The sequence below is a fragment of the Podarcis cretensis genome, assembly GCF_951804945.1.
Source record: "Podarcis cretensis genome assembly, chromosome: 3".
NCBI lineage: Eukaryota > Metazoa > Chordata > Lepidosauria > Squamata > Lacertidae > Podarcis > Podarcis cretensis.
Window position 1 is genome coordinate 96677340 of NC_137172.1, and position 22626 is coordinate 96699965.

Sequence of the window (22626 nt, forward strand, 5' to 3'; positions counted from 1 at the left end):
GATTGGAGTTGCACTAGGGGTCACTGTTGACCTCTAATCAGAATGCAGGGCAGGAGCAGTGGGCAGAAGCAACCTTTTAAGAGTCATTGAAATGGAAAATTACTTTGGAAATGGTGAGATGTGGGGATAAGGGTCAAAGACACATCTCTCGAGAAGCAGCAGACAACAAAGCTGCAAAACAATACAATTAAAAAACACACCATGTAAGTACTTTGGGAGGAATTCAGCATCACACACTTCCAATTGTTCCATTCATGCAAGCATTTTTGCCTGGAGGAATGATTCCCCTCAGCCTGCCATGTAGTTTTCTGGGGATTCTCCAGACCCCTCCCCACCCTGATGTGAAAAAGTCCTGTTTGTGCAACTTCCTAGTACAACTACTTAACTTGCATCCAGCTCCCTTTCATGGGTCAGTGGAAACCAGACAGCACTCAATCAGGGGTGGAGCTAGCTGCTCCGGAACCCGTAGGCAGGGCCATGGGGCGGGGCAAGCACCCAAGGGGGTGGAGCGAGCCATCCATGGGCTGCTTCCTGGCCAGTGGGGGTGGGGGGAGGAAGCGGTGCTGCTCTGCCAGCAGCCTTCCTCCCTTCCCTCTTCCTTTCGACAGCTCGGGGGAGGTTCCCACCCCCAGGAAGCAGCCCGGGACCGGGGGGGGGGGGAAATGGTGCGTCACCTGCCCCAAGCCTCCTCAAGCTGTCAAAATGAAGGGGTGAAGGGCGCCAACAAGGTGGCGCAGCTCTGCCCCTTCCCCTGACGGCTAGGGGTAGGCTTGGGAGTCGCAGGCAGGTGGCGCGCCAAGTGTCACCCCCCTCCGTAATGACACCCAGGGTGGCCCGCCCCCACCGGCCCCCCTTCCTCCACTCCTGCACCCAATAGTGGCCCAATGTGGCTGATATTGGGAGAGGTACTGTTTTAGGTGGGACGTGGGTGGCGCTGTGGGTTAAACCACAGAGCCTAGGGCTTGCCGATCAGAAGGTCGGCTGTTCGAATCCCTGCAACAGGGTGAGCTCCCGTTGCTCGGTCCCTGCTTCTGCCCACCTAGCAGTTCGAAAGCACGTCAAAGTGCAAGTAGATAGATAGGTACCGCTCCAGCGGGAAGGTAAACGGCGTTTCTGTGCGTTGCTCTGGATTGCCAGAAGCAGCTTAGTCATGCTGGCCACATGACCCGGAAGCTGTATGCCGGCTCCCTCTGCCAATAAAGCGAGATGAGCGCCACAACCCCAGAGTCGGCCATGACTGGACCTAATGGTCAGGGGTCCCTTTACCTTTACCTACTGTTTCAGGTGCTATTCTCTTTCCCAAGTTACTTAAAATATTTGAAAGTGTTGGGAGCCATCAACCTGGGATTTTTTGTTATGGATTCCTCTCTCTCCACTAAACATGATAACAGAAATAAAAAATGTATGTCTTTTAGATATATGAGCGATTTCTTTTAACATTCAAACTGGAACCTTCATCCGTTTCCTGCGCTCTAGTTCCATTCCTGACAAAGTAAGACTGCAGTCTGCAAAAACACTTGTACTGAAAAACCAAGTTAGTATTTTAAAGCACTGATATAATCCAGTCTGTCTTTGTTAAACAAACAAAAGGCTAACCATAGCCCTGAACCTCTAATGAAAGGTGGGAAAGGAAAATTTGAAACAATGCAGCGTTTTCACAAAACACGGCACTCCAGAAATTTCACTGCAAAAGAAGCTGTCTTATATTAAGTCACACCACTAGCCCATCTAACTGATTATTGTTGACACTGACAGGCAGCAGCCAGGGATTGAACCTGGAGCTTTGTGCCTGCAAAGCAGTTACCCACTACGGAGCTACAGTCTTCCCCCTAATCCCAACACATCTTCCTCGAGGTTTGTGAAACAAGAACTACAAAACAAGAAACTAAGAACAAGGTCACACGTTACAAAATGAGACTGTAGTGCTTGCTTCTCAGTTGTCATAGAAACCTAGCAGTTCTCCCAGTAATTTGGGACTGAAAATGCTTGGAGAGTAACAATTGGCCTACTTGGCTTTTTCGTATTGGGATTAGAGCAAATGGCAGAAAGTTTTAATAGCTGGCATGATTATTCTCTGAAGCCAGTGCTTTTGCCTTCACAAATTATGTACACGGAAGAAGCATGATATCTGGAGGGAGTTCACTGGGCCAAGGAATACAGTATGAGGACCTCCTGGATTTTCAGTGGAAAACGAACCAGATGCTAATTCTGTGTGGTTCCAGCAGAGCTGTGTCAGACTCTGTTTGTAGTTTACTTTGCTTAGCTTAAACGAAGGATAAGGATTCCGTGGCCCTTGGGTAAACACTACAACACTCATTATGCTTGACCACTGACAGTGTGGCCTGGGGCTGATGGGAGTTGTAGTCCAGCAATATCTGGAGGACCACAGGTTCCCCCACTTCTGGTGTATGGGGAGCTTGGAGCTACACGTTAGCGATATTTACTTGTCCTTTGTCTTTTGTTGTGAACCAAAAGGAGAAAAAAAAGAGCTGTGTAGGCAACGCTGAGAGAAACTAGGCACAGAAGGGCTTAATGAAGGAAGTTGTCCTTATCCCCCCCCCATTTCTACCACCAACAAAGCAACAAGTGCTTTAGACTGTTTACAAAGAGCACAAAACATAAAAACCCCATAACACAAACAAAAGTAACACAAAAGAAAGGGAGAAACTAGGAAGAGCCAACACTACAGCAGAAATAGAATGCTATGCTGAAAGTTTTTTTTTTGGGGGGGGGAGTGTTATGGTGATGGAGCAGCCGTGGTAAATAGGGAGACAAATGAATCGTTAGGGGCAGGGATTTCCGTACCATAGATTCCACCAGTGCTGGCTGGTGCTCATTGGGACTGGTAGGGCAGAAGACAGAAAGCCCACAGTAGGTAGAGGCAGAGCCCACTAAACCTTGTTTTGCCTCTTATCTTCTCTCTGCTGAGTTCTCCAACAAGCAACATGGAGAATAAGAAAGAGGAAATTGACAGTCAACAACACTCCCTGAGCTGGATATGACTAAGAAGCCAGGCAAGTCGGGGATGGCTGAAGGCAGACTGAAGTTGGTGTGATAGTGCCCCATTTACCCTACTGGTGCCGGCCTCTGTTGGTGCCACAACCAAAAAATACCTCTTGCTGTATCCCCACAAGCCAAACCTCAGGTGAGAAACATAATGAGGCAGGCTTTAGAGAATATGTCAGCTTTCTAAGTTTCCTGCCGTTCGCGTTAATCCTAATACACGAAAAGCCAAGCAAGCCAATTAGTCTTGAAGCATTTTCAGTCTATTCCTGGAAAAGAGCCGACAAAATAGTTGCTAGGTTTCTATGACAATTTAGCAATGCTTAGATTCAGGTTCATCTTGAAATGAGTGCTAGGAAAGTCACATGACCTTAATCAACACCCTCCTCTTTTATATTTGACTGTTCGCCAGGTTAGAAGTCTTCCATTTCATGACATTTCCAGAATTCCATGCTTAGTAAAACAGCGACAAAAACCTTCTTGACCAAACTGGGCATCTATGCAGATGTGTGTAAAATTATCCCAATGTTCCCCACCTTTTTTAGGGAGGGGGAGCCGTTTCCTTAAAGGATGCCCATTTATTCTTTTCCTCCCTTTAACCCACCCTTAAAGGCATTCTCTCCAGGTAGAGTTTAAAATAAACATCTGAAAATGCTTGCTATTATGCTGGAAAGGGAGAGTGCAGTTACAATTTCACATCACTCACAGGAACTATTATTAGAGTTGTATATACCCTGCAGTCAGGCTCTTCTAACAACTTCTGATGGCAGCAATTAACTTTACTCTTCTCTTAACTTGTTCATAAACAGAGGACACTCCCTTCTGTAACTGTTTTATAATGTTTATGGGCTAGATTACTAGTTCCACAGGGCAGGGCAGGGTTAGTAAGCCATATTTTAAAAAATAGACTAACCCTAACCACATTTACTGGCAAACAAGTGCCCCAGTGCAGAGCATAGGATGGTTTGATTTCAAAAGGCTTAGGCATCCAAAGGTGTATGCCTCTCCTTGCTAAATTCTATACACATAGACTCCAGGTTTAATCACATTTACTCGAGAGCAAATCCCCCCCATCAAACTTAATGGGATTTCAGAATAAACCCAGTGAACATGATTGCACTGCTAAGCCCTTGTTGAGTGTGCCTACAGGAAGGGCCGGCCTTCCGGAGGGCCTTCTTGGTAGTGGCTCCAACCCTGTGGATGTCAAGGAGATGAGTAACCATATAACTTTTAGAAGACATCTGAAGGCAGCCCTGTATAGGGAAGCTTTTTAAGGTTTAATGTTTTATTATTGTTAAGTTGTGGGTGAACATTCAGGCGACACAGCGATTCTTCAAATAGCTCTTGTTTATTCACAGGCCAGGACAGAACTGAACTAAAGGGTTCAGTCAGCCTGCTTATATAGAGCACCAGTACAATGTAACTGTAACAATTTTCTAAAACTATCCAATCACTGAACGTCACTTTCAATCCCTTATTTGCATAACTATCTACAGTATCCCTCTTCAGGTACATAACAATTATGTTTTTTATATAATAGCCCTAGAGTGGTCTAGGGCAACCCAGTCACACGGGAGGGGTACAAATAATAATAATAATAATAATAATAATAATAATAATAATAATAATAATAATAATTCCATGAAGCCAAATGGGAATTGGCGCCTCCTGCCCCAACCAATTCCACAGGTGGAGTGCCCTGGTTCTTGCCGAACTTAGCGGCAGCCAAGTTGGCACCTCAAAGCATCGCCGCTCGGCTTCTCTGTGTGCTGGAGGGCCTCCGCCCAGTGCTGGATTAAACCCTGTGGAGGTCCCTAGACATTCGAAATCTTGGGGGTTCCCCCCCCCACCTCCCTGCAAATTATCTCCTAATACTTGGTTGCAATTTTCTTTCAAGACCAAATCAATATTATTGACAGCTATGGGGAGGTGCCACAGGGCTCTTTGTTGCACAGTAAACGTAGAGGTCGGGTCCCCCCCCCCAACTCTGTGGAGCTCTTGACATGGGCGTAGCCTGGATTTTTGTTGGGGGGGGGGGACGACAGAAACTCAGATTTATATTAATTTGTATTGATTTACAGTGTGAGGGGGCTTGGCAACCCAGACCCAGCCAGTCAAGCAGACCCAGCCCAGCAGCGCTCAACCCCGAGCAGAGCACGCCTCCTGCTCGCCCCCCCCCCCCGGCGTTCAAGCTCGCCGCTCTCAAGCTCGCCCGCCTCAGCCCGAGAAGGAGGAGGAGGAGGAGGAGGCCAGCCGCGCCCACGTGACCGCGCCGAGAACGGAGCGAGGGGCGGAGAAGGCAAGATGGCTGCCGCCGCTACTCGCGGGGAGTGGTGAAGGAGGAGGAGAAGCTCCAGACCCTCGCCGGGCTCTGAGGCGGCCCTGACGCTGCCACGACGACCCCCTTCGCCCTCTTCCTCCATCCAGGGTCTCCCGTTCTTGCTGGTAAGGGGCGTTTGACGGGCGAGGGGTCTCCGGGGGAGGGTGGTCGTGTGAACCTGTCAAAACAAAGGGAAGTGAAGCCGGCACCGCCCAGCATCCTCTTCCTCCTTCCCCAAACCCCACCACCTCGCAGTCAGGCGGAGGAGCCATGGTGGAAGGCACAGAATAGCGGCGGTGAGGCTGGTTGTCTCTGCCCAGTTACTTTTGGAGGAGGACAGGTTGCTGCTTTAGCCTCTTCAGTATGTATTTCTTCCGCCCTCCCCCCCCCTTCCTCGATGACGTCCCCGAACGTGTGAATGTTTTGGACGCGCGTCTGGGTGGCTTCTTCTCTTCAGTGCCCGCTTGTTTGCGGCGTCAGTCAAAACCCCGGGAGTTGCCGTTGTCTTGGGGGTGAGAAATTGTAGGAAAGGGGGGTCGCTGTGTTAGGCTGAAATCCTGCACTCGTTTACCTGTACTCAGTGGGATTTATTTCTTTACCTTTTCACCCTTTTATTTCTTAGTAGATGTGCGACATACCCGTCTTTTGTGTGCCTGAAAGTCTAACCAGTGTATTTTGGTGTATAAATCTCCCCGTTTAGCCTTTAAGGAGCCACTGTTTTTTCCTAGTGGGAATGAGTAATTGGTTTTCCCCTAAGGATACAAAACAGACAAGTAATCCCATTTTACCATGCGATATCTTGTAAACCTGTGTAAAAGCAACAGTCTCAGATTTAACTGTGTGTGTGTGTGTGTCCTTGCATGCATACCCATAAGCAATACCTATTGACTTAAATGAGCCTTACTTCCAGGTAACTTTATTTCATTGCTGCTTTATTGTAGCTTTGTCAGCCTTACAGATTTTGGTGCAATATGTGAAGGACATCTTGAGCTTATTGTCAAAGGAGACGCTGTCTAAGGATGGTTGATGGCTGAATTTTGTTAGCATTGTTATCTTAACATTTTTTTTAAAAATCAGAGAATAGAATTCATACTATTGGCTGTGTGCTAGGTGCTGTGCAGACACAGTGTCTAGTTGATTTGTAGTTTAAGAAATGCAAGAATGAATGGAGAAATGGCTGGAAGCCTTCCAGTTTTTATATGTGCCCTAAGAACAGAATGGCTTTTTTTTAAGATCATGAAGAAGTGGAATTTCAAAAACAGCACATGGCAATAATGGTTGCCAGCTCCAGTTAAGTATGTGGTGTCTGAATGGTATTACATTATTTGTGTGAGTGGGTGGAAGGATATATTGTGATAAAAAATATTATCACTGATTGTGATTATAGTAATTGCTTTATTTTTAACTTTTATTTTCATTCAGTTAGCTATTTATTTCATTTTCTTGTAAAAGGAGAATAACTGGAGAATATTTACTGAATTACAGTTGTAGAGGAATTAATGTGTTGAGGGGTGGGGAATCCAAGAAAAGGGAAGCAACAGTGTTCTATAAGAATTTGTGAAAACAAATGATTAAGAATGAAAAGGGTAGCATTAATTATTTTGAAAGTGGTGAACCTGCTTATTATTTCTATATTTGAGATGAATACATCCAGTATTTAAAATCTAAATGTTCCTGAGGTTATTGATAATTATGCAGTGTTTTTGACTGTCTGGTGTTGGCCTCTTCATATTCACTTATTTATACAGTGGTACCTTGGGTTACATATGCTTCAGGTTACATACGCTTCAGATGACAGACTCCACTAACCCAGGAATAGTACCTCGGGTTAAGAACTTTGCTTCAGGATGAGAACAGAAATCGTGTGGCGGGGGCGTGGCAGCAGCAGAAGGCCCCATTAGCTAAAGTGGTGCTTCAGGTTAAGAATGGACCTCCGGAACGAATTAAGTACGTAACCAGAGGTACCACTGTACATATCTGAAGAATTTTTATCCTTCTCTGACCAAGAAAGATCCCCAGAGTAGTTGTTCCCTAATGAGATGTGCCTGGTGCTAAAATTAAATTTTTTTGGCTTTAGGCAAAGACTTTTCTTTCCTCCTAGGCATTTGACACTTAACCTGCTGGGTGTTTAAATTGGTCTGTCTTCTGCTAGTTATGAGATGTTGCTTTTAGAATTGTGTTGACAAAGTGGTTGGTTGTTGTTGCATCTGTTTTTAATTCTTGTATATTGGGTTTTTTATATCAGGTGGCTATGAAATAGTATAAATAATATTCATTAGAGATCAAAAGGGAGACAGTCCTTGTCCTCAGACTTACAGCCCAAAACAGGGGAGGGCTGGAGGGGAGGAGGAAAAAGTCAACCCAGGCCCTAGGTATTAGTTACAAACTCATAGAACGAACAGCACGGATTGGAACTATTTTAGAGAGATGATGAGCCAGACGTTTTCTGTGCTCTGAATTGGGCTAATAGTGGCCCTGCTTTCACTCCCTCTCCTATAGTCCGATGAAATAGCCTTTGCCAGGTAACAATTCATGGGAGGAATATAACTGAATGCATTACAAATGATTATGTTGTACCTCTATAGTGTTCTTACTAATGGCACCTGTTGTGTGTGTGTGTGTGCTAAGTCTGTTTGTAGCCTTGCAGATCAGTGAGTGATTGTGTACATCATGGGCAGACAAACTAAGAAGGGCTGGGGGCCGGATCCGGCCCAATCACCTTCTAAATCCGGCCCGCGGACGGTCCGGGAATCAGCATGTATTTACATGAGTAGAATGTGCTCTTTTATTTAAAATGCGTCTCTGGGTTATTTGTGGTATTTATTTTAAATATTTCTAAACCACCCAATAAAAGTTTCTCTGGGCTACAGTGGTGCCCTGTAAGACGAATGCCTCGCAAGATGAAAAACTCGCTAGACGAAAGAGTTTTCCGTTTTTTGAGGTGCTTCGCAAGACGAATTTCCCTATGGGTTTGCTTCGCAAGACGAAACGTCTTGCGAGTTTGTTTCCTTTTTCTTAAAGCCGCTAAGCCATTAATAGCCGCTAAGCTATTAGCGGTCCCATGGACTGCAAGAAGATCAAACCTATCCATTCTTAAGGAAATCAGCCCTGAGTGCTCACTGGAAGGACAGATCTTCAAGCTGAGGCTCCAATACTTTGGCCACCTCATGAGAAGAGAAGATTCCCTGGAAAAGACCCTGATGTTGGGAAAGATTGAGGGCACAAGAGAAGGGGATGACAGAGGACAAGATGGTTGGACACTGTTCTCGAAGCTACGAACATGAGTCTGACCAAACTGCGGGAGGCTGTGGAAGACAGGAGTGCCTGGCGTGCTCTGGTCCATGGGATCACGAAGAGTCGGACACGACTAAATGACTAAACAACAACAACAATCACTACCCGAAGGAGTCACAAAGCGGCTAACATTCTCCTTTCCCTTCCTCCCCCACAACAAACACCCTGTGAGGTGAGTGGGGTTGAGAGACTTCAAAGAAGTGTAACTAGCCCAAGGTCACTCAGCAGCTGCATGTGGAGGAGCGGAGACGCGAACCCGGTTCACCAGATTACGAGTCTACCGCTCTTAACCACTACACCACACTGTAGAAATGAATTTCATGGAAGATGGAAATGGGCATGGCACATGCTGGCCCACCCCACCTCCTTGTGTAGATCAGAGTTTGAACATGGAGAGAAAAGGCTTAACCTATCTCCCCACTCTTGCATATAGGGCCTGAATGTGGAAATGCTCAAGTTACGGTAAGTGTGTGGCCTCTCCTGTGTTTCCTACAGTGTTTGACTAACTGCCCAGGTCATCTAAGGCAGTTTTATATGTTCGTATTGGGTAGTCTGAATATACTCCTGGGTGAAGCAGCCATCGTGGTCTTGATATTGATATCAAGCCTAGTACTATATATTCTAATGAATAAAGAAATTAACACCTTAGAAATGTGTTTCATAGAGTGCATTTCCCCTTTTTGAGCTATGTATAAGTGTTGCTAACACAGGAGAAGAATTGAAATTTGGGGGGGGGGGGACAAATGAGTGTTCCAGCCTTTACAGATTTGGGATTTCTGTTGAGGGAGGCGCTGATTTAAGCTTTGGGTGTGAAAACTGTATCTGATGTTGCTGAAAACCATCCTAGATAGGACAAAATCAGATGATGCTTCGACTTATGGTAAGACTTTGTCATCAAGCAATGATAGGAAAATTATGAGCTTTCTCCTAGTCAGAAGCAGAAATCCTAACAATAGCACTATGACACACACACACACACACACACACTGACCCATCATCCGGCAAATCCTAATGAAGAGCATGTACAACACCTCTTTGTGAACCTTGCTAAAACTTCCTTAGCATTCCTGAAGCTTCTTGGGTGGTGTGATGGCACTAATGGTTTAAAATTGGAGATAAGTATCCATTCTGCATATTGCAGAGAGATGACTGCAGAATCTGCAGTTGGATCTGATAGATTGTAAATGGATCTGAACAGTAGGTATCACCCAGGCCTAACTGGTATTGTCTGCCTAGACCTAGTTTTTAGTTGTGTTTCTGCAGGAACAGCTCTTTCTGTCTCATCCCTTGGCTGTGTCTGTAGTTGTTGGTATAACACTTATCCCTGTTTTCAGTCCATATATAGTTACTGATTTCTAATATTTTTGTACTTGGAAGTTTCAGTTGCTTTTTCAAAAAGTTTCTCTTAGTCTTTAAGGTGCAACAATACTGATTTTTGTTTTTGCTGCAATAGATTAACATGGCTACCCGTCTCGAAATGGTTAGAAATGAGTTTGTGTGGCCATGGTAGACGTTCATGTGTAGCATATGACTTGCAGTAACTGACAGATGGAAACACAACAGACCATAGTGCAGAAACTTCCTTTGATGTACAGCAGTATGTAACTCTTTTAAGAGTTTTCTAGGAAGTTGCATAATAGACTGTTTACATGGCAATTTTTAGAAACTGTTAATTATGAATAAGGCAAGCAGAATATGGCAATTACTTGGAAGAGCATGGTTAAGAAGTAAGTGTTACTGTTGAGAGCTATTATCTTTCAACCTTTTCCATCTGTCTTACGGCAAGTTAGATTACTGTGAAATTCTTCTCCTGCAAAGGGAGTACAATATGTAACCATGCCAAAATCTGTTCCATATTCTATTATTCCAAGCTTATAACAGACAGTATTAATATTTCGCAAAGTTAATACAGTACAGTACTAAGATTCATTGTAAATTTGAAAAGAAATCTAGAATAACTGAAAGTGCAATCCTATGTATATCTACTTGGAAGTCAGTCCCATTCATTTTAGTGGGACTTGCTTCCAGACAGGTAAATGGGTTTAGGACTGCAGTATGAAACTATGACTTTCAAAAGCCTCCTCCATCTGAGTTATTGGAGGTGGGAAAATCCTGGTATTTAAGTTGGCTGATAAGTTTGGAAATATCTACAGTAGTACAAAAAACATTATAAAGTGCAGTATGGTCAAATCTGTATCCATATATGCAATCTTTTTATGTGAAAGTTTGTCAAAAATACCTCCCCACCCACCCGCAACAAGTCCATAAAAGTAAGAGTCAAAAATTAACTTACTTCACCATTGCATATATGTGGCTGAGGGCAACATATGTTGATGACACTTCCTGCATTTACACTGTATGTGGGTTGCTTTTATGTGGAACTGTCTGCGAACAAATGCCGGCTCCCTCGGCCTGTAAAGCAAGATGAGCGCTGCAACCCCAGAGTCGTCTGCGACTGGACTTAACTGTAAGGGATCCTTTACATTTTTAAGGCAACATAAACATGCTGTAAATATTTTTTTCAAAATCATTTTACTTCCCCCTTTTTATTTAAATGAAATTGGTACAGTGCTCTTGATATTACATAGGTTCAGCCTGTCTTGCAATTTATATTGCAGTTGTGAATGTTGCCATTTCAAAACATACATTCTGTGTGATATCGCATACGCGTGATTCTTTCAGGAATTTGTTTTTGACTTCACTGATGTGTTTGTGTTTTAATGGTGATTGCTTCCAGTTGCTTAGAATATTAACTTCATCACCATTGCCTTGTTACATTTTGTCTATTCTAGCAAGCCCCCATTACCATTGTACTGTACAACATTTTTGTGTGTGTATAATAGTGACTGGCCGCATGCCTCAGTGTCTGCAGCTGGAGAGGAGAAAAGTGCTAAGAGTAGTTGCCAGGACTAAATTACATGGTATGGAAGTAGAGAGAAAGAAAGCATCATTGAAAGGCATTAATTTACTGCATGTTTACTCACCTGTTTGTTTCTTGTTCACCTCTTCCGTATGTTGATTTGGGCTGCCCCTTTCTCCATTCTGTCACTTTACTGGCTCTAGTCATTAGAACTGGTTTGGCTATCTCCTTGCTGCTGTTTGCAGAATCATTGTTTTATAGCCTGTTAGGGATAGGCACAGAAGGTATGATAATGGCATATGAGGGTTTGTTACATATCTCTGGTAATTGGGCCTATTCAAGTGGCTTTGCTTAGCCTTAAAAGTCAGAAAGGGTTGGAGGGTGGATTTGATCTAATTCTTGTACAGTTGAGTTGTACTTTGAAAGTCGAATGGAATCTGTTCCGAAAGTCTGTTTGACTTCCAAAACGTTCGGAAACGAAAGCCCCGTCGGACGTTTGGCTTTCAAAAATAGTTCGTAAACTGGAACCGTCACTTCCAGGTTTGCAGTGTTCGGGAGCTAAAACGTTCAAGAACTACCGTAAGCTGTTCAAAAACCAAGGCACGACTGTATTATGAAAATAATTTATATTAATAATCATTTTTGGAGAGCATCTGGGATAGCCTCACATATGGTGGGGAGCAGAAAGATAGATGGCATGAGGAATGAGATGAGAGTTCATTTTCGACTTTGAGTTACTGCTTGAGGTGTGCTACTGCTTGCCTTGGTCGACCTGGTGAGCAGCAAACTGCAGGGCTGATAAAGATATTATGTGCTCCACTGGTTCACTTCAGTTGTCCATTTAACCACAAGTAGCAAGTTTAACAGGCCAAAGATAATATTTTACCTTAACATGGCTAATTTACTGGGAATAGACCAGAGATCAAATATGACTACCTGAACATGCTAACACGCAATAGGTGGGTTGTTGTTTTTCCATTCCGTATGAAGTTGGAGACCTATGGGGAGTGTTAAGAGCACACAAAGGCTCAAAGCTTTTATGACTGAAGAATCTGTTAAGGCCATCTCTAGGGCTCAGGCTTATCCCACAAAGCAGTGAGACTTCTCTGCCTTAGATAGGAAGTGCAAAGTTACAAACACCAGCTTACCTCAAATGCTGCCTCAGCAGCTGGACTTTCTGCCCTTCAGGCTTCTGTTTTCATTCACCTGTACCATATTGCCTTTTAGGGTCAGCAATCCAAAGATTGGGTCACCTCTAATGCATCACCGAATGCTTTTACTCACATGTATAAAATCAGTAAGATGTGTTGTCAACCTTAGCTCCTTGTTTCTCTACAGATGGCAACATGTATGGCTGATAAAACTCCACAGGGTGCACACATCGGTCTCTTACATATGCACCACAGTTGATGTGCCCTTAAGCGACTTTTTTTTTTTGCAGGGGGGGGGGACGACTATCTATCCTAACAGACTGTTGAATGAAACATTATTTCCACATTACTGTAGCATCAGTTGCTTGCGGCTTATATTGAAGTCACAGAGTAAAGCAAGCAACATTAAAGAGAGTTATTTGCCGACTCAGCAGCTAAGTTATCACAGGAGTTTGAAATGTGCAAAATGCATTTATAGCAAAGCAGCAATTGCGTCTTACTTTTAAGCAGTGTATATGCTGGAAGTGTAGGTAGCAAGCTTCCAGAAACCACATTCAAATCAAGGCTTGGTAGTGTAATTAGGGGAAAGTTGACCCAGGTATCCAATCTGAACAGGAGTGCAAAATTGGTGAAATTATGTGATGTTTTCTGGTCTGTTTAGGATAGCTAGAAATGTTTTCAAAGCAGTAGGTAGCAGCTTTGTACGAAGGAGCCAGTGCTTTTCAAGGGCTGTGAATCCAGTTTTTACTGACAATTTCAGATGAAATATATCATTTATCTCTCAAATTGTTGTGTAAAAATCTGTATGTGCCTGGGTGTGGTAGGACACAGAATAGAGGGACCTGACCTAGTTGTGGAAGTTAGTTATTGCTGCTCATCTCAACAGTTACGTGCATACTGGATAACTGAGAATATATGACCCGATAGATGTCATGTAGGAAGATTCATCATATTCTGGGGAAGGTGTGTTAATTTTTTTAATAGTTGTTGCAAGTTATGTGCATGACAGAAATTGTAGACAGAATAAATTCTTTTACAAACCCAGTTACTAATCAAAAATTCACCTCAAAATAATTCGTAATATAAATTATAGTTCTTTTCAGCAAATTTCCTACCTTTATGATTATGTCTCTAATGCACTGCTAATTTTACTAGACAAATTACCTCCATGGCTCCAAATGGCCATTCTCTCTGAGGTTTCTACTTTGCTTGCAAATGTGAGGCTTGCAACCATGAATAAATACAGAACAGGCTCATATACGTTTACAGCAATTAGCAATCTTAAACAGGTAAGATCGCAGGGCAGAGATCCTAGGTTTATATTAACTTCAATCATCAGTGGTTTTGATGCTGCTTTTAAATTAGGAAAACTAAGAAAGTAACATACTTCCTTCATCTGTATGGTGTAATATGCATTGCCCTGAAAACTGGTTATTTCAGTTTGTTATAAAAATCAGTTTCTCCTCAAATTTGATCATCTGTGCTTTTCCTTCTGTAATTGTAGAATGTTAGCAAAATTGTAGTCCATGTATTTTTTTTTTTACTCTGCTAATGATGGTACATGAATGCTAATGATGCTAATGAAGCAAAGCTTATTTTAGCTGATTTCAGGTAGCTCACTTAAGCTTGTCTTCTAGAATAGTTTATTTTAAATATCCCAGAGTAGCTAAGAGAGTAGTATAATGTTGCAGTGCAGTTCATTATTATACCCTTATTTCAGTCTTGTTGACAGTAGTTTACAGAAACTCTGCAGTGTGGTCCATAGTTAATATTGCCGATGATGTAGGGCTGAGACTGGTTTAGATTCCTGTTCATATTCACATGCCATGCGTGAACACACACACTTCTCAGGTTGCAGTAAATTGCCCCCTGTGACCTCCTTCCAGGCTAAATCAAGCAACTCAGCTGCATGCAGAAAAGTTTGATTCCTTTAACTTGCATGCAGGCCAGTTTCACTTTAAAATGTTCAAAAAATGGGAGTGGGAAATATATATGAAGTAGGACCCAGGTAAGAGCAGAGATTCCTGCATTTGGTGCTAGCTTTTGTTTTTTCAGCCTCCTGAGCTACAACAGGAGGTTACTGATTCACGCCATGGATAGGCTGCATCATTATTTTGCAGGTCCTCGCTTGGAACTCATTCTGGGTACTGATCCTAGTGTAGCTGAAACATGCAAAAGAGGGAGGTATTGGAAGGCTTGGGAGAACTACAGGATTATTTACAGGAATATAAAAGATATTGGTGGGAAAAGTGTAAGGTGGGGAACCATTGAGGACTCAGTGGGTACAGAATCCAGACTGAGCAGAAGGAGAGGGGGGAAAGGAAATCAGGGTGGGGAGGTGGCAGAGAGAGGATGTTTGAGTGTACAGTAGAGTCCAGGGAAACTTGAATAGGAATGTTCTGCACAGGAACATTTTATGGTAGGTCCCATTGACTTAAGTTCCATTTTAAGGCGATTTCCCATTTAAATCAGTACAGTGGTACCTCGGGTTACATACGCTTCAGGTTACAGACTCCGCTAACCCAGAAATAGTACCTTGGGTTAAGAACTTTGCTTCAGGATGAGAACAGAAATCACGCAGCGGCACGGCAGCAGCAGGAGGCCCCATTAGCTAAAGTGGTGCTTCAGGTTAAGAACAGTTTCAGGTTAAGAACGGACCTCCGGAACGAATTAAGTACATAACCAGAGGTACCACTGTACTGCCCTGGATAAGGTTTAAGCAGCCCAGCTCCACTGCCCTGATGGCAGTTGGAGCTCCCAGTGGTTGCTTTGAACTTGAAGTCTCTCGCATCAGATGTTCTTTGGCTCCTAGCTGTAAAGCTTGTACCAAATAGATGACTAAACATTTAGTAATTCAGTTAAACAACAGCTACCAATCTATTTTCTGTTGAAATCTTTCTGCATTAAAAATGCATTTTAAATGTTTTATTTCAAGCGGAATAAGTGCCAGACAGAACACCCAGAAGCCAACTCTACAATGGTGGGCTAATATTTAAGTTTCGGGGTTGACTTCTTTTTTTAAAAAAATAAAAAATAAAAATTTAGCAAAGCTTTTCACAACCCACCACAGGCTTTGTTTTTCTGCTTTTTCATGGACAATCTTCTATGCCACCCTTCTGCTTTGTATTAGTTCATGCTCATGTTTCTCCGTCTCTTCAGGATAACGTGGCTATTCCTTACCACCTCATAAAATCTTCTGGTTGAGGACTGTATTGCCTCTGTTGTTTGGAGCACCCAGAACAATTTTGGCACAATAGAAATTGTTTCTTGCAGTAGGTTTTCTGTCATTGTTTTGTTCCACTCAGTGCAAAAACCTCATGTGATACATTAAAATTGTTTTTCTTGTTAACATAGATAACTAGCATTGTGGACTTTGGCTAAAGATGGCGAGTCTCGTGTCTCAGAGTTTGGTGACATATGTAGAAGAAGAAAATGTTCCTGCTTTGAAGGCACTTCTTGAGAAGTGCAAAGATGTGGATGAGAGGAATGAGGTAAGATAAATTTGTAATAAATATTTTAATAAATATTGTAGACATACATTTTTATAATCGATAAACATATGCTGCTGTGTTGTTCTACAATGTGGAGGTATGAATTTTTTTTTTGGGGGGAATAATTTTATTTGATAAAAATAAATTGATGTTTCTTTACTTTTTTTCCTAGTTGTATAACTTGGAGAAAAGACATCTTTCTCCCCACTCTCTGATAGAGTTTCTGTGATGCATATGTATAGCTGCCTGCTAAGTCAGAAAGGAATTGCTTTCACTTGTTTTCCAGCATAGTAACTGTAGAGATCTGTTGTATAAAGAAATAATAATAAAAAAACTCTCTGTAATCTTATTTGAGAGAAACCTTATCAAGCCCAGTGGACTTAACTTCTGAGTAGACCTGCAGAGGATTGGGTATTTTAATACGAGATCTCCATGGTGAAATTGAAGCAGGGCTTTCATTATTCTGGATTAATTAATTAAGGACACCTTTTTGTTTCTGGCTTCCCCCATAATTGGCTCTGGTTTCACATAACTACCACCATGCAGCCCCTGGCAGATTATCCTTGGAGAAGTGTAGCCCTTGACAGGGAAAAAAAAAAGATTCCTGCCGTTGATGGGTTTTAGCCTTAGCCATTTCCCTTTCTTCAATGCTGTTCGCTTTAACAGCATAATTAGGGCTAAACACACATCCATTTTATTTCCCATTCCATTTGTTTTCAGAAAGTAAACTTTTGTACCAAAATTTATTTCCTGTAGGAAATTCAAAATCAATGTAGAATGGTTTTATTTATTTAAAGCAATCATGCTGCTCAATAGTCCATACTCTATAATCATCAACTGTGAGGACTTGGATATGCGAAACAAACATCACATAAATGCTACTTTTAAGTAGAGGTACTTCACAGTGTTCAGCTGATTGTCAGTGGGTGGAAAGATACCAAGTGATGCATATGAATTTGTCAATAATCCATCAGGTGCCCACATGGAAAAGTAGATTTAAAAACCTATCAGAACACCATAATTTCAAGGCGGGGTGGTGTTCTATTGCAGTATAGCAACAACAACGAAAATCCTTTTTGAAAATGAATGTTTGATCAGAAATTCTTTTTGGATGAAACAGACATTTACAGTATAATATGGGGGGGGGGGGACACACAAGAAAATAATTAGTGCAGGATGCTTATTAAGCAGCAGTAAACAGCGCCCCTTCAGTTTGCTAAAACTTGTAACAATGGACCCATCTTTCTAATAATGTTTTCAGGAGTTGTACTACAATTTCTGTTTGTTTTTTTAAAAATTACACTTTGTGTGCCATTGTGAAGCAACGCATAAAACATTAGCAGCATTCTTGTATAAGAATCTACCTGTAAGACCACCTGTACAATTTATTAGTTTCTGACAATGTAATTGCATGTTTTGTTTAATTTCAGAATGGTCAGACTCCGTTAATGCTAGCTGCTGAGCAAGGCAACCTAGAAATTGTCCAAGAATTGATAAAGAAAGGTGCCAACTGCAATTTGGAAGATGCAGTAAGTATTGAATGGGTGATCTAATTCCTTGCTGTATTATTCTCTCCTCCTGCTGCATGTCCTATTTTGACCACACAATTCTCTTGTTAATCCCTCTCATGTGCTAGACTTGGGAGTCTTGTAAGCACAACAGGTCCAGACAAGAGTGTGTGTTTTATCACTTGCCGCACCCCATATGAATCGGGTACCCTCCAGATGTTCCTGGACTATAGTTCCCATCAATCTCAGCCAGCATGGCCATGTTCTGAGATGATGGGAGTTGTAGTCTATATTACAACATCTCAAGGGCACCACATTGTCCTTCCCTATCCTGGGATAAGAAGTCTATTTCTTCAAGGTATAGTCACTTCACTTCAACTGGTATAAACTGTGGTTTTAGTTAGCTATTGGACTGTTAATTTTTCCTTTTTCTCACTTTAGGATAACTGGACAGCTCTTATCTCAGCTGCTAAAGAGGGACATGCTGCCATTGTGTCAGAGCTACTTAATTGCAATGTGAACATGGAACATCGAGACATGGTATGGCATATGGGACCTTAGGGTGAAGGGCGTGTAATAAACAAATAACATTTTAGTCCTTCAAAATGGTGTAGGCCTTTTTTTTTATTAGGCTGCAGCACAGATAGATCTGTATTTCTAGTAGCTGACAGCATGCTGGGGTTGTGCCACTCGCCAGACCTCCCTCTGGCTGGTGTGGTGTAAACAAGTACAGCAGATTGGCATTTGCACTGTGCTGACCATGCTGCCAGCTCCCCCTCCCAATATGCAGAAGCAACTCATCCTGAGAGAGGTCAGGTGAGCAGCATAGCGCCATCCTACCAGGTGCTTCAGAGTTTGTTCTTTTGAAAATTTATCAAAATTCTGGTAACCTTTGAAATTCTTATGGATGATGGGAGTTGTAATCCAACAATGTCTGGAGTGCTGCTGAGAGTCTAGCCACATCTGGAGGGCCACCGTTTCCACACCCCTGAACTAGAGCAAATTATAGGAATTTTCAGCTAAAAAGTAGTTTAGATGGATTAATACTCCTTGATTTCATTGCTCAGTAGCAAGTTGTTTGCACCAGAGAACTGGGCTAACAACTGTGAAACATAATATTTTATGCAAATGCTGAAAATAGATTTTAAAATGGTCCATGTATTGATTTCCTGTGTTAGGGTGGATGGAACGCCCTTATGTGGGCATGCTACAAAGGCCGTACTGAAGCAGCTGAACTGCTTCTTGAAAGGGGAGCAAACCCCAACATCACTGGCCTGGTAAGTTTTTTCCATCTTTGTTTCTATTTGCAGTGGGGATAGTAGGGGAAGAATTCTGCGGTAGAGTAATTTGTCATTATTAGCTTGTGGTTTGGATGCATATTGAGCAAATAGAAGTTGAATTTAAAGTTCTCCTTTTAGTTTTTTGGCCTAGGACTACTCACTGATAATTTGTATAAACTTAACATTTTGCATGGAGCACCTTTAAACCACCTGAAATACTTTGAAAAAAATAAAACATTGACCCTGATTTATCTCTATTGATTCACAACTAACTGTATGCAACAAATGGCATGGGATGTACATAACAACTGTACCAAAATATGTATTCAGCTAGTTCTGTGGTGCCTTGATTTTTATCCTAATACAGATTAAGTACTGACTGCACAAGCAAAATCCCGTGTCTTATTTTAAAGCAGGATGCAGTAGTGTGTAAGGATCTTTTCAGAGTCCCAAGTCTATTCAGATTTTTTGGAGGAGACCTGCTGAGATTCTGAATCCTTTGGTAGATGCATTCTGAGTCTCTTCTCAACATACAGCCTCTTTTGAGGCTCAGTATTAAAGTTTTAATTTCTACACTGTGTTTTACATAGACATTTCTCTCCACTCAGAGACACTCAAGTGTGCAGGGCTATGCTGCTACTTTACATACATTCCTCCTTTTTATCAGTTTCTTTATTAAGTCTGATAAAAACCAGATGAAAATCAGTTCCTATATTAAGTCTATGGAATGCGGGTGGCGCTGTGGGTTAAACCACAGAGCCTAGGGCTTGCCGATCAGAAGATTGGCGGTTCAAATCCCCGCGACGGGGTGAGCTCCCATTGCTCAGTCCCTGCTCCTGCCCACCTAGCAGTTCGAAAGCATGTCAGAGTGCAAGTAGATAAATAGGTACCGTTCCAGCGGGAAGGTAAACGGCGTTTCCATGCGCTGCTCTGGATTGTCATGCTGGCCACATGACCCAGAAGCTGTCTGCAGACAAACGCCGGCTCCCTCGGCCAGTAAAGCAAGATGAGCGCCACAACCCCAGAGTCATCCATGACTGGACCTCATGGCCAGGGGTCCCTTTACCTTTATATTAAGTCTACCTTGCCTAAGCTTTCTCTGCTGCCTCTGAGATTGGTGGTGCTAGTACTCAAAGCTCCTTTTGTTCCTACCGCTGCCTGTCCTGCTATCTCTGCTGATGTTTCCTCCCCTGTCCCAGCTGTTGGATGCAGTAGGCAGGGGAGTCAGCACCTTCAGGCCAAGCCTCATCCTCTCTGGCATAGCTGGGTATAAACACAGTTGTGTCAGAGCTAGTGGAGTGTGGGAATTGGAGCTGTTTCCAGCTGTTTCTCCACAGCCTGCTTCCATGCATCAGTCTCCTGGTTCAATCAAAGCTCTTGGGTATATATCACAGTCAGGCTTGAAATTGGTCTTACTGTTTGTCCTTCCAAAAGAAGAATAACTTTATTTTTTCAGTTGTTTTATGCACTGAGTTATAATGCTATATGCTTTCTTGAGCTTTCACTATTAACATTTAGGTAGTACAGTGGTACCTCGGGTTAAGTACTTAATTTGTTCCGGAGGTCCGTTCTTAACCTGAAATTGTTCTTAACCTGAAGCACCACTTTAGCTAATGGGGCCTCCTGCTGCCGCCGTCGCACGATTTCTGTTCTCATCCTGAAGCAAAGTTCTTAACCCGAGGTACTATTTCTGGAGTTTGTAACCTGAAGCATATGTAACCTGAGGTACCACTGTATTGCAGTATAGAATTTTTGTAATTCTTATTCTTGTCAGAAGTTTGTACAGTGGTACCTCGAGTTACAAACACCTCAGGTTACAAACGCTTCAGGTTACAAACTCTGCTAACCTGGAAGAGTTACCTCAAGTTGAGAACTTTGCCCCAGGATGAGAACGGAAATCATGTGCTGGTGGCGCAACGGCAGCAAGAGGCCCCATTAGCGAAAGCATGCCTCTAGTTAAGAACAGTTTCAGGTTAAGAACGGACCTCCAGAACAAATTAAATTTGTAACTAGAGGTACCACTCTATAGGAATCAGGTATCTTGGGTGAAATCCAGCTTTGCCTGAACATACTTCCATTTATACAGTGGCACTTCCCCTACCTCTCTCTTCACTGTCCCAGTCTATTCTGAGAGGTCCTCCATCCCTCCATTGCAGATTGCAGGGAGCTGTGTTGGGTGTGGGGAGGAGAAGGGGAAGGAGAAGTCACATTGGGCGCTGCTTGATGTTGCCCTTTACATCTTGGGATTCTTACATCTTTCAAACCTTTTCTCCTCAAAGCAATACAGTGTCTATCCAATAATCTGGGCAGCAGGACGAGGCCACTCTCGTATAGTACAACTTTTACTGCATCATGGAGCCAAGGTCAACTGCTCTGACAAGGTAGGAGTTTTCTTTCTTTCCGGTAAAAGCTTACCTCGTTACCATAATAAGTTAAAATTGTTAAGAATGTTAAGACAGTATCCTAAGCTCTGTTTCACTTCATGGGATTTGAGAGGAATTTATGTTTAGACTTCATCTTAATTCATGAGGATGTTCTTAGTTAGAAGTTTTTTAAGTTAGTTAGTTAGTTAGTTAGTACCACACTTAGTTAGAAGTGTGGTACACTGGTTTGACATCAACTGATAGGAAGTGCCTACAGAGGGTGGTGAATACAGCACAAGATATTATGGGCTGTCCCCTGAATCCGCTGGATGAAATAGTGGAAGAACGTTGCCGCAGGAGAGTGAGGAAAATTCTCAGGGATGATTCACACCCTGGCCGGCACTTACTTGATCGCCTGCGCTCGGGCAGAAGATATAGAAGCATGACTAGTCGCACCAACAGGGTAAAGAGCCGCTTCTGTCCGTGGGTTGTTAGGCTGCTGAATGAAAAGATAACAACAGGGCAACTGACTTTCGGGATTGGTGGGTGTGCGTCAGTAAACGAGGGGAATTAAGACTAAGAGAGCTGCGTGGGGGGTGTTCGTGCAATCTCACTGTATACAAGTTGTACAAGTGACAATAAAGTATTTCAATTTCAATTAAACCGACTTTGCCAGAAGTCCTATGCATGCTTACCTATGCACATTTCCATTGGGGTGCTCTGAGCAATCATTCAACAGTATTCCAGCTCTAGTGCAGGCTTCTCCAGTCTGGTGCCCTCCATAGGTTTTAGGCTACAACTTGTCTTGTCCCTGACCATTGGTCATGGTGTCTGGGACTGATAAGAGTTGGAATCTAGTAAGAACTTGAAGGCACCAGGTTGGGGAATACTGTTCTAGTCACTAAAACATTTAAAATATCAAATGAAATAATTTTTAAGACTCTTTACAAGAGCTCACAGGCTGTATGTTGTCCAAACTCTGCCCAGTGATAGTACATAGACTGTTATTAGAGTGAGACTGTTGGTTATGGCCTCCTAAGGACTAGTAGATGCTGACCTCTAGGTGTACTATATAATCTTTCATGATATTCCCACCCTCTCTTTGACCATTGAATTAGCTCTTTGATTATTAAATTAGCTGTGATTTTACCTCACTCTGAGTCCACAATATATGCCAATAGCACTTCTCAGCTCTACCATACCTATACTTTGCCTTTTCCCTCTTACCATTGATCTGTCTCCCTGGACCACTTTGGGAATGTTGCCAACTTAGTAACTCTTTTAACTTCCTTTTCACATTTCTGTATTAGTGAGGTCTTCTGTTATGTTCTGGTATTATCCTAAAATGTTATTTTC

The 22626-nt window shown here is 42.7% G+C and overlaps 1 protein-coding gene across 8 annotated transcripts in view; it reads left to right on the top strand.

Annotated features, from left to right (window-relative positions):
• Window positions 1-5251: 5251 nt before the first annotated feature.
• KIDINS220 (kinase D interacting substrate 220) overlaps window positions 5252-22626 on the top strand; it is a 59623-nt gene continuing 42248 nt past the window's right edge. For 5 of the 8 annotated variants that reach the window (XM_079969609.1, XM_079969611.1, XM_079969612.1 and 2 more), the window contains exons 1-6: window positions 5252-5448; window positions 15983-16119; window positions 17550-17648; window positions 18069-18167; window positions 18806-18904; window positions 21187-21288. In XM_079969609.1, coding sequence (XP_079825735.1) covers window positions 16012-16119; window positions 17550-17648; window positions 18069-18167; window positions 18806-18904; window positions 21187-21288 — 507 coding nt within the window. In that variant the 5' untranslated portion in view covers window positions 5252-5448; window positions 15983-16011. Of the gene's footprint in view, window positions 5449-5554; window positions 5685-15982; window positions 16120-17549; window positions 17649-18068; window positions 18168-18805; window positions 18905-21186; window positions 21289-22626 lie in introns of those variants that run through there. The other 3 variants (XM_079969614.1, XM_079969616.1, XM_079969610.1) reach the window with 2 other exon arrangements.